The sequence below is a fragment of the Podarcis filfolensis genome (assembly GCF_964270895.1).
Source record: "Podarcis filfolensis genome assembly, chromosome: 12".
Lineage (NCBI taxonomy): Eukaryota > Metazoa > Chordata > Lepidosauria > Squamata > Lacertidae > Podarcis > Podarcis filfolensis.
The window spans coordinates 35,331,417-35,346,874 of record NC_139614.1 but is presented as its reverse complement, the minus strand read 5'-3'; the positions used below and the strand labels follow the sequence as shown (position 1 = coordinate 35,346,874).

The 15,458-nt window shown below is 41.1% G+C and overlaps 1 protein-coding gene across 3 annotated transcripts in view; it reads right to left on the bottom strand.

Moving 5' to 3' along the window:
• The window catches only part of MALRD1 (MAM and LDL receptor class A domain containing 1), a 221,905-nt gene that overhangs the window by 190,665 nt on the left and 15,782 nt on the right, over positions 1 to 15,458 (bottom strand). For all 3 annotated transcript variants that reach the window (XM_083579135.1, XM_083579137.1, XM_083579136.1), the window contains 3 exons: positions 10,832 to 10,954; positions 9,946 to 10,092; positions 1,537 to 1,682 (listed from right to left, as the gene is read on the bottom strand). In XM_083579135.1, coding sequence (XP_083435261.1) covers positions 1,537 to 1,682; positions 9,946 to 10,092; positions 10,832 to 10,954 — 416 coding nt within the window. The remainder of the gene's footprint in view (positions 1 to 1,536; positions 1,683 to 9,945; positions 10,093 to 10,831; positions 10,955 to 15,458) is intronic.

Below are 15,458 nucleotides of genomic sequence, written 5' to 3'. Positions count from 1 at the left end.
ACTTGCAAACCCTTTCTGCTAGCTAAAGAAGAAAAAGAAAAAACCATGGTGCTTTTTTGCCTTTGAACATACAGACATAATTTAGCTGGTGAGCTTTTTTTCTATCATTTACTCTTTTTCTACCACTTTTTCTCCATGCCATAGAATTCAGATTTCTTTTGACTCTGTGAGTCAATTTACATGTTACAGCCCCACATGCAAGTTGCTGGGAGGGAAATCCATATGGTGGGTCTTCTGCAAGGGGAAAGTAACATCACCTACGACATGGATTTTCTATGTCACATGGCGAGCCTCCATACTAGTGCCACATATTCATTAGAACAAAAAAAAAGTGCCCTGTATCAAGTCAGATCAACATTCCATCTACTTCTGTATTGTCTACATTGAGTGCCAGCAGCTCTCTATGATTTCAGACAGGAACCTTTTCCAGTCCTGCCTGGAAGTGCAAGGATTGAACTAAAGATCTTTTACAGGTAAATCAGATATTTACCAAGGAGTTTCAGCCTCTCCCAAGTTTGCCTGAATTCTACAGTTCCCCCTGGCATGGGATTGAAATGTCCATCTCCTGTTTTCTGGGTCAGTGCTCTGTCCCTGTGAATCATTCTTCACAGTAGCTGACAATGATGTGCAGGTACTCTATACAGTGTGAAAGATCTATATAGTAAATGGCATGGTGTGCTATCAGCTCCTTTGTGAAGCTACTACAAAAGCAATGCAGGAAGGTGGTAGACAAATGTATTCTTCATTGCCTCTCTTTCGATTCTTCTGGAGAAGGATAAGATCTATGTCCTGACTACAAATATCCTTTCCCTGGCGGATGAAATTGATGAAATATGCAGAAATGGCTAAATTAACTAGTAGAATAAGAGGTTAGGAAGAAAGAGTTTTTAAGGAAGATTAGAAAAGATTTGCAGAATATTAGGGAAAAAAACTATTGTAAACAAATTAAGGCGTTAGCAGGATTAGAGTAAATTTAGCAGTATAAAGTTGATACAAAACTGAAAAAGGAAAGAATACAGATTGATTAGAATATGCAGTGGAAAAGGGTAACTAAAACGAACTATTAAAGGGGAGGGGAAAGGAAGTTGATGTTAAATGTATGATATATGTTTGGTGAATGTAAAAGTCTGTAAAATTAAGAAATTGTATTTTTTTAAAAAAAAACCCAAATATTAAAACAAAAACCCAAATGTTGTTGTTTTTCCCATTTCAAAAAGAATGTATGAAATAATTCAGGGAAACACAACACTGAAGCCTGCAAAAACAATTAATCCTATTTTTAAAAAGTATTTATTTCTGCAGACATGTTCCATTTTCCAGATTTTCTGCTGAAGCTTAGTATATTATACCTCCCTACTAAAAATGCACAAAGAACTTATTTAAAACAATGTGCTACTATTCAATGGTTTCTATAAAAGCTTCGTTCCTGTTCCTGGAGAACTGGATGAAAAAGGAAGGGAGACTGGGCATGCGCTGCAAGAGAGGAAGTCTGTTTTTCTGTCTGAAACTGAATTATATCCACAATTTTTTACTCACCGCATCGGTATAAAGTACTGCTTTGAGAACACTGTTATCCACCATGGTGTAATGAAACCAAATATGGCAGTTTTCACCAAAGCAATGACACATTGAGCCATTCAGAGTTGGGCTTTCATATGATGTGTTGACCCACTTATAGCGTCCTGAAAAAGAATCTCTCCATTAGTTCTTCAAAAATTAATGATTGGTTCCTTTAATATTGATGATGATAACAATGATAACAATTTATAGTAACCTTATTTCTAATCTACCTTATATCAGATGATCTCAGAGATGGGTTACAATCCATAAAATGACAACACAAAACCACAAAAATCAATACTCATTAATAATTATAGCCAACATAACATCCATTGCTCAGCAGTAAGAATCAACATAGTTAGCTCAAATGCAGCTGTAGTTCATGCTGCCAAAATGCTTGGTGCCAAAATGAAGCTATTTCACAGCCAGGGTGCTACAGCAGATAAGGCCTTCTCCAGCATCTCCACATGTATGCCCTACTAAAGGTGGAACACAAATGAGAGCCCCCCCCAAGAGATTTTAATGCCCAGGTATGAGTATGTGAGGAATGGCACTACCTCAAGTATTGAGGTCTCAAGCCATTTATGGCTTTAAACACCAGCAGCAACTTTGAAATCAGACCAGAAAAAATCCTGGCAGCCATGGTCCAGAGATGGCTAAAGTGTGACTTTCCAGATGTTGCTAGTGTAGAACACCAGACAGTACAACCAATGATCAAGGATAACTGGAATTGCCATTCAGCAACAATGGGAGGGCCACATATTAGCCACCACCGCCATAGACTTAATGCTATACAGGCATCGCGTCTGCCCAGCGGCCACTGTGTTGTTTCCATTGTAGCTTTCATTTGAAGAAGTCCTCAGGTCCTTCCACCCTCCTAATATGGAGCAATCTGCTTCCATTCTCTATGAGTTTCCACATATGATTTATGCTGGAAATATAAAGAAATATTATCAAAATAAAATGTTTTCAGCTTTTAAAAAGCTGTTTTTCTGAAGAAAGTACCAAAGGAGGTGAGATCTAATCAGTGTAAGACCCCTGCAGTAGTTTCATAGCAAGGCATATTGTGCAACCAAGTTGCAGAAGCACATGGGTTTACAGCTAAAGCTGTAATTTCAGATCTTTTTGACCTTTTGCTCCTGATAACAGCATTTCTATGGAGGCCTAAGAGAATGACTTGTGTCCTTCATATTCTCCTTTAACTACCTGAAATAAAAAGAGCAGACATCTGTTCTTTTAAAAATATATGATCACTTCTTATTCTTGAATCATTGGACTATCCGGCTATTTTCAGAAGCTGATAGTTAAAATCTTCTAACACTTCACCCTTCAGCTTCTGTGAATATCATTATGGATGGGAAATATAGAGCTTGTTCTCAGAACAATTTCTATCAAACAGAAAAGATGGCCCTGTAGCCAAATGGGGCAATGGCAAATTCTAAAATGAGGTCAGGCATTTCTCTTTTTCCTGCTGATCTGCTGTGCATCAAGTCATTTAATTTGACCTTGGCACTAAAGTACACCGGACGGCGATGCTAATGTGAGTTGATTGGCAAGGCAGGAAAATTTTAAGGCAGTAGTATCACTGGCTTTCTGGCATTTTTGACCATGTGGCTCGCTGACCTCTTCTTCACTTAACCCTGGTTCAAACAGAAGTTCAGGGGTCTTCTTATCTACAGGACAATCAGTGTCAGGATGGGAACATTTTCACAGCTTCCTGCTACTGGAGATTCAAAGTTTGTTGATATGAATTTTGAGATGCTATGGTTTCTCATTATTAGGGCTTAAGCTCCAAGAGTGGTTGTTCTTGTGTAAACCACAGACCCTCTGTGCTGCATATTTCTTTCTTTTTCCTTCATGACAATTTAGGGTGGCCATTCATGCAGTACCAGCCCCCCGAAGAAAGAGGCTACGGGTTTGCATATGCTAAATTACAAACAGCTCTTCAAATAGTGGGCTGTCCTCTGTAAAGTAGGGCACAAGGCTGCCCTATGCCTACTGCCCAGGTTGTAGAACCAGGGCCACTAGCAGCACACCAACATGTGATTCAGAACATTGTACAAAAGAAAATATTGGGTAGCTACAACTGACCATGTTCTATATTAGCGTTCAACATATTGTTGTGCATCACCCCAGTCTCTGAGAAGTGCAATATTCCAGGGATTTCAGGTGCTTACCCGGGGTCCATGTTTCCTTTTGGAAATGAGCCACAGTGAAGACTGTGGTGTCTTTATGATATATGATTTATTTCCACAAATATACAACCTGAGCCTACGATGAAGGTGTTCCTAGCATCAACACCCCAAGAGAGTCTTGCTTCTGCCATAGGCATGACCTTGGATCCAAACAGACATCAAACATCACACTCTGCTGCTTTGTTTCTCAGTCACATAACTCCTAACTCTCTAAGCTCCAGCTTTATCTGTTGAGGAAGAGGGGCCCGACTCATTTGCTGTCTCACACCGAGCCCCTTTCGCCCTCTGTTTTCTTAATGGCTCATCTCCCAGACTATCACCGCACTTAGGAAACTTAGTCTGGCTTAATCAGCTTTTGACACTTGTGGATTCCAGGGGATTAGAAGTGTCTATTACACAACTTACTACACATGGGTCTGATTAAATTCTAACACTTACTGACTCCAGGAATTTAGAAATGTCTAGCACTCATAACAGTATTGTCCATGTAGGTATATGGGAATCTGCTTATTTTTACTATCTGGCAATATAGCAAGGGTACTTTTACCATATACCTGCTACCAAATGAAAATGGGGAAAGCAGGTGTGCAGTAAAATTATTCTCACCATGCAGACTGGCTTCTAGATATTAACTTCCCATTGTGTGATTGCAGCACATTGCAATATGAGACCTCAGGCTAAATGATTACGAGTTGCTATCCATGCTGGTGTATAACCATGCTGCCATGGTAGAAAAAAACGATATGATCACGGTAACAGATCAGCTGATCCATTACATTTAAAATGAGGCTCTTAGAATGAGAGTTCTTTAAAGGCTGAACTACATGTTAGGTTATTTGGGGGGCAGAGCAGGTAGTGTGCTTAAATGGCCATTTGTATTGGAAGGAAAGGCAGTTGCTATGCTCCGATGCACCATGTTCTCCCAATCTGGGTTAGGGCTCTACACCAATGCCCTGCCAACACTCCCCCCTTCCCAGCTGCTATTTTCCCTTAAAGCTCCTATATGTAGTTTGACCATTATGCAAGGAAAGAATTTTCTTAGGTACTGCAAATAAGTTAGATGGCACTGCTCTGGTTCGCCAGAAGCAGCTTAGTCATGCTGGCCACATGACCCGGAAGCTGTCTGCAGACAAACGCCGGCTCCCTCGGCCAGTAAAGCGAGATGAGCGCCACAACCTCAGAGTCGTCCGTGACTGGACTCAACGGTCAGAAGTCTCTTTACCTTTTTACTCTAATCTTAACACCAACTTCAGTGGATATAAACAGATAATTGCATTGTCTAGCAAAGACTATGCACAGCAACAAATTAACAGCACAATACTTTGTATGTGTATTCAGAAGTCAGTCCTATTGAGTTCAGATACCTTAATCCCAGGTAAATGTGCACAAGACTGCAGCCTAAGACAAAATAGTAGTTCCTGAATAAACACAAATATTCAATGATAGTAGTAAGTTCCTCTGCACTCAGGGCATAGGTTGACATTAATATGGCATGGGTTTTAATAGGGTTCCCCCCCCCCCCGCACTATTTCAATTTCCTTTTTTAGAAACTTGAGATCAAATAGCTCAAAGATTGTATCTAGGAGAAAAGATTAGATTTTATTCAAGCAGGTTTTCTAATCTCACTCATTTGTATGCATCTGTGTATCAAAAGCCCTTGTTAGAGAGTTATGCTTTGAGACGGCTATATCCTTGAAGCTCACTAGGCACAGGGCCTTGCATCTCATTTTGGAGCTGTCAGTAAACTTTCCCTTGACAATAATTACCACTTTAAAAAGACTAAGTTTACAGGTCAGTCTTTGATGAATGAATGCTATGATAGCCCAGCTTGCATGTCCAAAGGGTAACATTCTAGGCAAGATAACATGAGCCAGATTTTGTAGGTGTACTCACAACAGAGCACTTAACATGTTGCAGCACTCAGGCGGCCACTGAGAAATGCTTTCACATGGTGAGAGGTCCCTACAGTGGGTGAACGTAAGGGGCTCAGAACATGGATTTGCCTTATCACTTGGGAATTCCCTAGGCTTATGGAAATACCTTTTGCCCCAAAATGATTTTCACATGAGTGCTTCTCAGAACTTTCCATGTGAAGAGATTCATGATTAGATGTACTGGATTAGGAAATCTGTTCATTTAAAAGGAGGCAAAGAGAGAATCTTCTCAAATCCTGCAAACCAGGGCTTATGCTAACCTCCACTGAATATAAACAAATATTTGTATTGGCTAGTAAAGACTGGTTGATTATCCCACTCTTTGTCTTTGGAAGCATTATGAGGGACTGTGAGAAACATCATGGAAAAGGACCAAGGTGAAACTATGAAACTCCCTTGTTATTTTTGTTTAAGTAATCTTGTCATATTTATAGTATTGAAATGCAGTTTTTTTGGATGTTATTATATTTTTGTTTCGCTAAGTTATTATGAAATTGTTTCCGTAGTGTTTCTTTGAAACACATCCCTGTTTTGCTGCAAGCTGCTTTGAGCATTTTGTGTGTGTGTGTGTATAAAAGTGCCATACAATTAAATTGAAGGAAGGAAGATGAATGAATGATTAGACTGCTAGAGTGAGACAGAGCAGACTCAGGTTCAAAGCTCACCTCCTTTCAACATAATCTATCTCACAGGGAGTCATGTACACTGCCCTAAACTCACTTAGATGAAAGGTGGGATCAAAATGTAATAAATAATCAATGAAACAGCTCCCAGAAACATTTGTCATTAATATTATGTAATCTGCATTAATTGGGTATTTTTTGACATTATTGTCAAATCCTGGCACCCAATGAAATGTGTGCATGTTTAAGGGGCCTTGTTTAATGTAGGGTAAGTCAAGCCAGTGTAAACAGGAACTGAGCAGGAACAGCAAGCATGCACTGCAGATATTTGAGAGGGTATTTATTTACTGAGACAATTCATGAGTGCCATAAGAAGCACTAGTGGATGTTACTGTACTTGCAGGTATCAGGTAAGCAACCCCTGGCATAGACTGTGGGATAGGCTGGGAGAGATGGGGACAGTGGCGTGGTTTAGCTCTTTCCCTTCGTATGATTAAAATCACATAGAGGGAGATGTGTGAACAGGGCTATGGACAAATTTTAATATCAGCGCCCTGTACAGCCATGTGAAAATGCTGCATAGACTTTCACTGGTAAATAGAAATACATTTATTCCTTTGTTACACTTTCGGATTTTAAAGCAACGCCCTAAAGTGGCTTGTGTTTGATAGAGTTTTGCTCTAAGGTTGTACATTCAGATGCAAGGAATTAAACATTTCTAATTTTCATACCAACTCATGTTACATGTTCTGAACTATCAATGAGCAGTGAGTTTAATCTAATCACTTATGGAGAAGGCAGAAAAAACAATGTATATATTTCACCAACTTAGATTTGGGGAATGCAGTCTAATCTGCAACGCTCGAATAATCTTAAATAGCTGGACTTTGTTTTTTGTTTATGTTTTTACAGTGCAAAAGAAAGAAAATATTTGCTAAATACAACACTAAACCAGAAGATACTCTCTGTTGGGTGATTAAGATTTTTCCTACATAATTCTATATGTTGCTGTCAGGGAACTGACATCGGAGCCGGAAGTGGAGGCAAGGCTCCCAAGCGATGCCGGAGAAGGGACCAGCAGGGAGAGGGGGAACTCATCGGCTGGGGAAGGAAATCAGCGTAACACCAGGGATAAAGGGGGGCGGATGGGGGAATCGGAGAGGGGGCTCCAGGACTCTTCGCCGGAGACCAGCGGGGAGAGCACAGGTCCTCTGCTACCCACACCCACCCTGCGCAGAAGACTTCCGCGCAGGGAAAGTAGGCGTAGACTTGGCGTCAAAGAACTTCTTTGCTGGAAGAAGTTCAAGAAACGCCCACTGACGGATTCTGCTAGCGACTGAACAGCCACAAAGTGAAGGGCTGTCCAGCCAGGAAAAGGTTTAACCAGGCAACCTAGCCAGGAGTGGCGGCAGCTTACGCACGAGCAACCCCATATAACCATTACAGTTGCTAAAATGATGTGCTTATTGTAAAACTCTATAATTGTCCACTATATTTGCAAACAGCTAATAGGAAAGAAAAATCCAGTAAAGATACCAATTATAACAGCAGGAAAACAACAATACTGAAAATGCTATAAACAAACAGGTAATAGATCTCTTAACGTTAGGACAATTAAACTAGCGGCCAGCATTCTGTTCTTTAGTCCAAGGACTCCTTTGATGCAAAGCTCATCCATTTCAATAAAGTTCCAACTAGCGCAAGTGCCATAAAACTCAAGAGTTTAATAACACAGAAAATAGAAATCACACAGCTAGAAAAATATCAGTCAAGGTCAGGAAGAGAAGTTTATTATATGTATGAGTACATTAAAAGACTCGCAAATATTCTATAATCAATTTTGTTTCATGAATACTGTTCTCCAGTCGTCTTCATGATTTAATTTTATGCTCACTATCTATGTGGGAGGGGGCTTGAACAAAATTAGAAAAGAAAACATTTTCTTTGCAAATCTCAACCTTAGCAAGCCGCCTTTGAGAGTGGTATGTGACATTGAGAGGTTTTTGTTTTGTTTTTTGTGCTTGAGCTATAAAGCTGATCTCTGCTATCCATTTATCCTCGGAATAAATAGAAGGAAAAGAAATGCTTGGTGTCTGAGCTATCATGAGTGAGACTGAACCAACTGAAACCTTGGAGTACATTCCAGAAATTATGATGTTTCTATGCATCTTATACGTTTCTGACCTTAAAGTGCTTCAGCAGTTATTTTAAGATGAAACACTGAACTATATATGAACATATAAAGCTGCCCTACACTAAATGTGACAGTTGAATCTGAATAGCTCAGCATGGCCTACTCTGACTGACGGCAACAGAGAAACCACAGATAAGAGTATAGGGTCTTCTCTGTGCCAAGAATATGTTCTAGCGATCTGCTGTGACTCTTAGTTCTGTTTATTTTAATAATGGTACCCGTCAGGGGACAGCCATCGGAATGGGGGAGGGAGGCAGGGGAATACCGAGAGCCTCTGAAGCTTCTGAGAAGCAGCTCCTCCTCCGGCAGTGGAGAAAGCCACACCTCCAGTGGAGCACAGGGGGAAGGGGATAGCCGAGTGAAGGGAAGGCTCGAAGATGCCTCTGAGAGCAAAAGCACCTCACCTAGCCCAGCCGGCCAGGAGGCAAACACGCCGCTTCCGTCGCCCTGCTTGTGGAGAAGTTTGAAACGTAAGGAGGGGAGGTGGAGATTTGGGGTGTCCAAGTTCTTATGCTGGGGGAGAAACAGGAAAGGGGCACTCCCGGAATCTGCAAGTGACTGAGACAGACATGAACACTGGGTTTCTGCACTGTACATAGTTTGCACCAATAAAACCTGTAAAAGACAGGTCGGAGTCCTGCCTGGTTACTCACAAGCAACCACCACCAGCGCCTGACAGTACTACTTTCTAGATAAGGATGCAAAAACATATTAGCTCCTAAAAATATAGAGATCATGGACACAAGTGAAGGAAGCAAATAACATGAGGCTAATTCACTTCTCTCTCCACATTTAGGCCCTCCCTTCTTCAACAAGCCTTCAACAACACTACACTATTAATCTAAGGAGGAAGGGAGAAGAATCCCACACAAAGGATTTGGTCTGGGGCCAAGACAATTCCCTACAATGGATCTGCAGGCAACATGTATGGAAAGCAAACTCACTCACATATCCTTTTCACAGCCAAGGCTGGGCAGCCACTGCTGCAGCTCTTCTAAAGAGCAGAGGGTCTCCCTAGATTCCTCTCCAGCTGGAAAGAGTAACAGAAGTTGCAACCTAGGAATGGGATAAGAATTTAAGGAAGGGGTACTCAACTATGGGAGCATCCCTGCTCAGAATTCATACCACCTGCCCTCCATCACCTGCTGCCAAGCTTCACTGGAGGGCAGGGTAAAGGTAAAGTACCTTTCAAAGACAAGAGGAAGTATAATAAAAATTAATTACAATTGACCAATGAGCAAACAAAAAGTGGAAACTGAACAAGGGGGAGTCTTGACTATCATACCTCATACTCTGAATATGTTCCTTTCATTGAAATGTCTTATTTTTATCTGCAGTTTTTCATTCTATATTCATGAAGGTTCTTCTTTATATATAAAAAATGATTACCACAGGTTTCACATCAGCTGACAAATGCATATTTAATTCATTTTTATTACCATTGCTGTCATTGCTTCTATCTTTCAGAAGAACAGATTTTAAGCCACGATCATCTAATTCTTTCACAGGAACCCAGGAAACATGTTCTGCAGATGCATCAGAATTCCAGTCACACACGTGAATCTTAAAACTGCAGTTCTGTTGAACTGAATGAAAGAACAATGTGTTACTCCCCTTTAAGCTAATTGAATCTCACATTACTTTCATTATTGGGAGATCATTGTTCCTCCAGTTCCTCATATTCCCTTTCTTTGGGCTCCAACATAAAGAAAATATTCAGGGTGCCCGCAATCTGTCAATATGTTGCGGGAGGGATTCAAGCACATACCAGAATTTTGGAATTGCACAATTAAAGTCTGTTGCCCCAGCACAACAAATGCACTTCTAAAAAAATTGAGCTTTTACATTTTGGAAAGGTAGGATAAAATGCATTGCAATGTGTGGGATGAGCAAATCATTAGTGGGAGGAAAAGAAAACACCCCACAAGCAAATCAGGATGAAAGCTTGTTGTTATATAATTGCCTCTTAAAATAATCAGAATAAATGCTCAATAAAGACTGGTTGTAGTCTATCTACCATATAAGCTCTTTGGCAAAAAAAATTAAATTAAAAGGGGGCAGAAAGGGGGCAGGGTTCTGGCAAAAATGGCTTTGGTAATCCCATCCGCCACTGAATGCAATGGTTTTGGCTATACACGATTTTGGCTTTAGGCGTGAACCCTGGAACGTAACCCCTGTGTAAGTTTACAGGTGCTGTTTACAGAGGTGGTCCCTATCAGTTCAGCAGCATATGACCATGTAATAAAAATAGTGTAGACTGAGTGTTATTTTGAAGAGACAGTTTTATAAATTAATTATAATAAAGTTATATTCAATAAATCTTACAGCAGAATCCTCCATGTGTGCCATTGAAAGGGATGCCGGAAGGATTACTGAAGTGCTCTTGATCTGGAACTTGGGTCTTGACTTCACAAGCATGGACTCTCTCCTTACACAGTGAAGTATCTGCTAAGAGCAAGATCAAAACTTTAAGAATAAAAGTTGAGATTCCTACATACAAAATCATTATGATGGCTACACTGAATTGAAGCTTGGTCACTCAAAATCTCTCTTTCGATTTTTCAACTCCACAAGTAAGAACAGTTAAGATCCAACCCATCAGGTAAATCAGTTTTTCACAAGGCACAGCCTAGGAACAATGGAAAAAGCTATTGGGCTCAGGGGGGAAGCATGGATGAGACCTTTGAATACAACTAAGTAGCACTGCTTCTTAACAAAATCAAATAATATTCTGGATATGTTTAGGTCATGCACTTGAGAAATAGACATACATAGATCTATAAACATGAATGTTCATGGGGGGAAAGTGCAGCAACAAGGGAAGAACCCAGCTCTTTAGAGTTATTAGGAGCAGCACAACTTGACAGGGAGGAATTGAAGAAACTTGCTTTCCCCCTTTCTGAAAAGAACGTAGTGTGAAGAAAAATAATATTAATTTATTGAATTGTTTTTGAGTGGAAATAAAGCTACATGGAAAGGGCTAAGAATCACCTTCACTTCCACCGTTCCTCCACTCAACACTGCAACATCCCATGACCGGCTTTTCATTTTTTAAAAAGCCAAGACTTTGGTATATGCATTTGGATGTAATGTGTAGCTTGCCCCTATGGGGCCCAGAGGCATTTCAGGGGAAATGAAAATGGCAGGTGTAGCTGGAGCTTCACTGCACAGCACACAACTGCCAGACCATTATACAGTGGTACCTCGGCTTCAGTACTTAATTCGTTCCAGAGGTCCGTTCTTAACCTGAAACTGTTCTTAACCTGAAGCACCACTTTAGCTAATGGGGCCTCCTGCTGCTGCCGCGCCGCTGCTGCACGATTTCTGTTCTCATCCTGAAGCAAAGTTCTTAACCCGAGGTAATATTTCTGGGTTAGCAGAGTCTGTAACCTGAAGCGTTATGTAACCCGAGGTACCACTGTACAAAGATTTTAAAAGGGGAGGGGGGATATTGCAGCCGTTGGCATTAGACTCAGTATTCCCACACTAAGTGTTGAAACTGGGACTATTTGCTGCCCTCACCATTTCTTGCTATCTTTGGCAGACATTTAGACACCCACTCCCAGACTGCTGAGCCTGAGACCAATGCCCTGAAGTTTGACTTGAATGGCACCACTATCTAATGCATTAAACATTTTAAAAAACCCTTCTGTATACAAGATTGCCTTCAGACAGCTTGGGGACCAGATAACTCCATACCCTCCAACATTTCTCCAATGAAAATAGGGACATCCTAAGGGGAAAGGGACATTCCGGGATCAAATCAGAAACCAGGACAGCTTCTCTAAAACAGGGATGTCCCTGGAAAATAGGGACACTTGGAGGGTTCGCTAATGGCTGCTTTGCATCAGCAGAATGGACTTTTACACACATCAACTTTTTTTCTGAACTCCTTACCCACCACAGTCCCCCCATGCCACACAGCAAGCAACTTTAAAGAATTGGGGGACCTAGAGAACAACATGGGACACCGCAGTAAAGGCCACAGTAAACAGTGGCATGGCAAAAATTGGGTTGTCCTCATCCCCCCCCCCATCTTATGGAAGCAGAAGCACTAATGCAAGGCCACCATGGATACAACCTGAGAAGAATAGCATTTCCCTTTTTCTTTCCAACTTCACAAGCTTCTTGACAATGAATACTGTGCATTGCTCTACTATAAATTAATTTTGACAACTGGTGAAGCCAGAAAAAAAGAAGAAAAGAGAAATGATCAATAAATCATTTGAAATGAGAATTGCTTCAGAAATAAATCAGGGTTAGTAATGGGATGTTTATAATAGATCTATAAGAATATTCCAAACTTATTTGAGCCATTTTCTTGTAATCCTTACAGTTGCAAACATTGTCCCCTCTGGGCTACATGGCTAAGCACTGAGTAGCCAATGTAGTCGTATTACTTTTTTTCTCTTCTCCAAGGCATTCTACTTTAATTTTACTGATATGAAAGAATCAATGTGTCATTTGCCATCTCTAAGTACACACAGAAAAGATGAGCTCGTTGTGCATGCTAACTGCTTTGAACAACAATCTATATCACAGAGGAATGAAACATAGAGAGGCCTGTCTCGTGGAAAGTCAATAAGGACCACACTTTATTATTTTAATTAATTAATTACATTTATATATCACTCTTCATCTAAAGACCACAGGGTGGTTCACAATATAAAAACATAAAAAATGCATAACATAGTAAAAAGCGAAAACAGCAACCCCAGCACACACACATTTTAAAATACCATAGATTATTTAATTAGCCAAAGGCCTGGGAGAAGAAGGTTTTTGCCTGACGCAAAAGATATGTAACGGTGCAAAAGATAGGTAATGAAGGTGCAAGACGAGCCTCCCTGGGGAGAGCATTCTACAAACGGGAAGCCACTGCAAAAATGGCCTGTACCTCGGAAGTCAAACGGAATCTGTTCCGGAAGTCCGTTTGACTTCCGAAACATTTGGAAACCAAGGCGCAGCTTCCGATGGGTTTCTGATTGCATAGGCTTGCCAGAAACAATAGCAGAAGTCTCATTGGACGTCTGGCTTCCAAAAGAAGTTCGAAAACTAGAACACTTCCAGTTTTCAATCGTTCAGGAGCCGGAAAGCTTGACTCCCAAGGTGTTCGGAAGCCGAGGTACAACTGTACTTGTGTTGCCACCCTCTGGACCTTTTGTGGAGGAGGCACATGACGAAGGGCCTCAGTTGGTGATTTCAGGGTCAGATTTGGTTCATATGGGGAGAGGCAGTCCTTGAGGTACTAACTTTCTTCTACACTACTACAAGATGAACATGCCCTTGAGCAGTAGGACTCACTTTTCTATTTTTCTTGATAGTGCTAAAAGAATAGGATTGCTTTTTCAAAGTTTTTGTTTTGATGTCAAAATTTGCAGGTTGAATAAAATAAAGCTTTTTGTCAAACAGATATGCAAAAGGCAAATGTTTAATGCATGTTCTATAAACTAATCACAATTCAGAGCAAATTTTCTGGGTTGTATTCAACAGTGTCATTTAGCTGATGGTAAAGCTTCCATTAGCAGATCTCGGAAAAAATCATTTTTCAGTTATTCCTCCTCCCTCTTGCAGCCTCACACCCCCGGCCCAGTAAATCTGCTCCAGAAGGGCCCCCAACTCTCTGGAGCAAATTGAGGCTATGGGGGCTGTGGAGGCGGGGAGAGAATGGGCAGAAAAATGCTTTCCTCTCAGTTCTGCTAACAGAAGCAAAGGGACAGCGCAATCCCTTGTTTTACCAAGCTCAGGGAAGCTTCCAGACTTTACTGAGCTAAAACTCAAGCAGAAAGCAGATTCAGTTTCTGAACATCAACAAGAGTTTGCTTCCATGTTCTTGGCAAGGTCTGACAGTATTTCAATAATTGTTGGTAGCAGAGTTTTAACCATTTTGGATTATGCAATTATACTGAAAAAGCCACCATGTAAGATACAGGCGCCGCCCCCCCACCTTAAGTGCAATCAACTCGCGTTTGACCACCTATATGTGCGAGGCCGGGAAATAATTTAATAATTTAATTCAAACCTGGAAATGGCAGGAGAGAGCTGGAGAGTCTTCGTGGCTCACAAGGAGACCCACCTAGGAGGCTGAAGACGACATCAGTGAGGGAGGAGGAAGCCCTGAAGAGACCTGAGGTGCAGCAGGTCTTTGTTTTGGCTGCTCAGGCTACCTGCCTAACAGCTGACATGTGGGGTAGTGTAGAAGCAGCAGCATCCACTGCAGCTGCTTTCCCATGCACCCTCCAGCTTCCAGCCAACCCCAGAGCTTCAGCCCTAGATATTTTTGTCTGGATTGGCATGAGAGTGGAAAGAAAGCTGGAGATGAGTAGGGGGAAAGGCATTTGAAGGCTTTTTTAGAGGGTGCTCCTCACTTTATGGGTTTCCGATCATGCATGTGGGGGCCCAGAATGTAAGTGACAGGGATGCCTGTGCGATAAATAAACCCCTCCGAATCTCATGTCAATTAATTTTAACTTATAAAAACAACACCAGAGCTAGGCTAAAAACACAGGACAAGAGAACATATTAATAGAAAATAATATAGGCCTTGAGCTGAAACTTGTCATGCAGCAACAGAAGCTAAGAATTAAACTGAAAGAAGCAACAAGGAAGATTGTTGAAGACTGCAGGCGGGTGGGGGATACACTGGAGAGGCTTAAACCTAGGCATATGGGAAATTGCCGAAGTTTTGTGATAGGAAGGAGCCAGATGCAACACCAATTATCTGGAGAGAAGCAAATTAGGGTGAGCAGGCCTAGAACAGATTCTCAAGGGTTCTTGAAAAAGAACAGTACCTGGAGTGGGAAATCGCTAATTTAAAGAGTGAACAGCATTTCCACAGAAGCCATATCTTGCAGATGTGACACACCACAGCAATTTCACATATCTGATATCTTATTATTCAGCTCATATATACTTGTTTCCATCATTCTTTGACTATAGTAACAAGAGACAA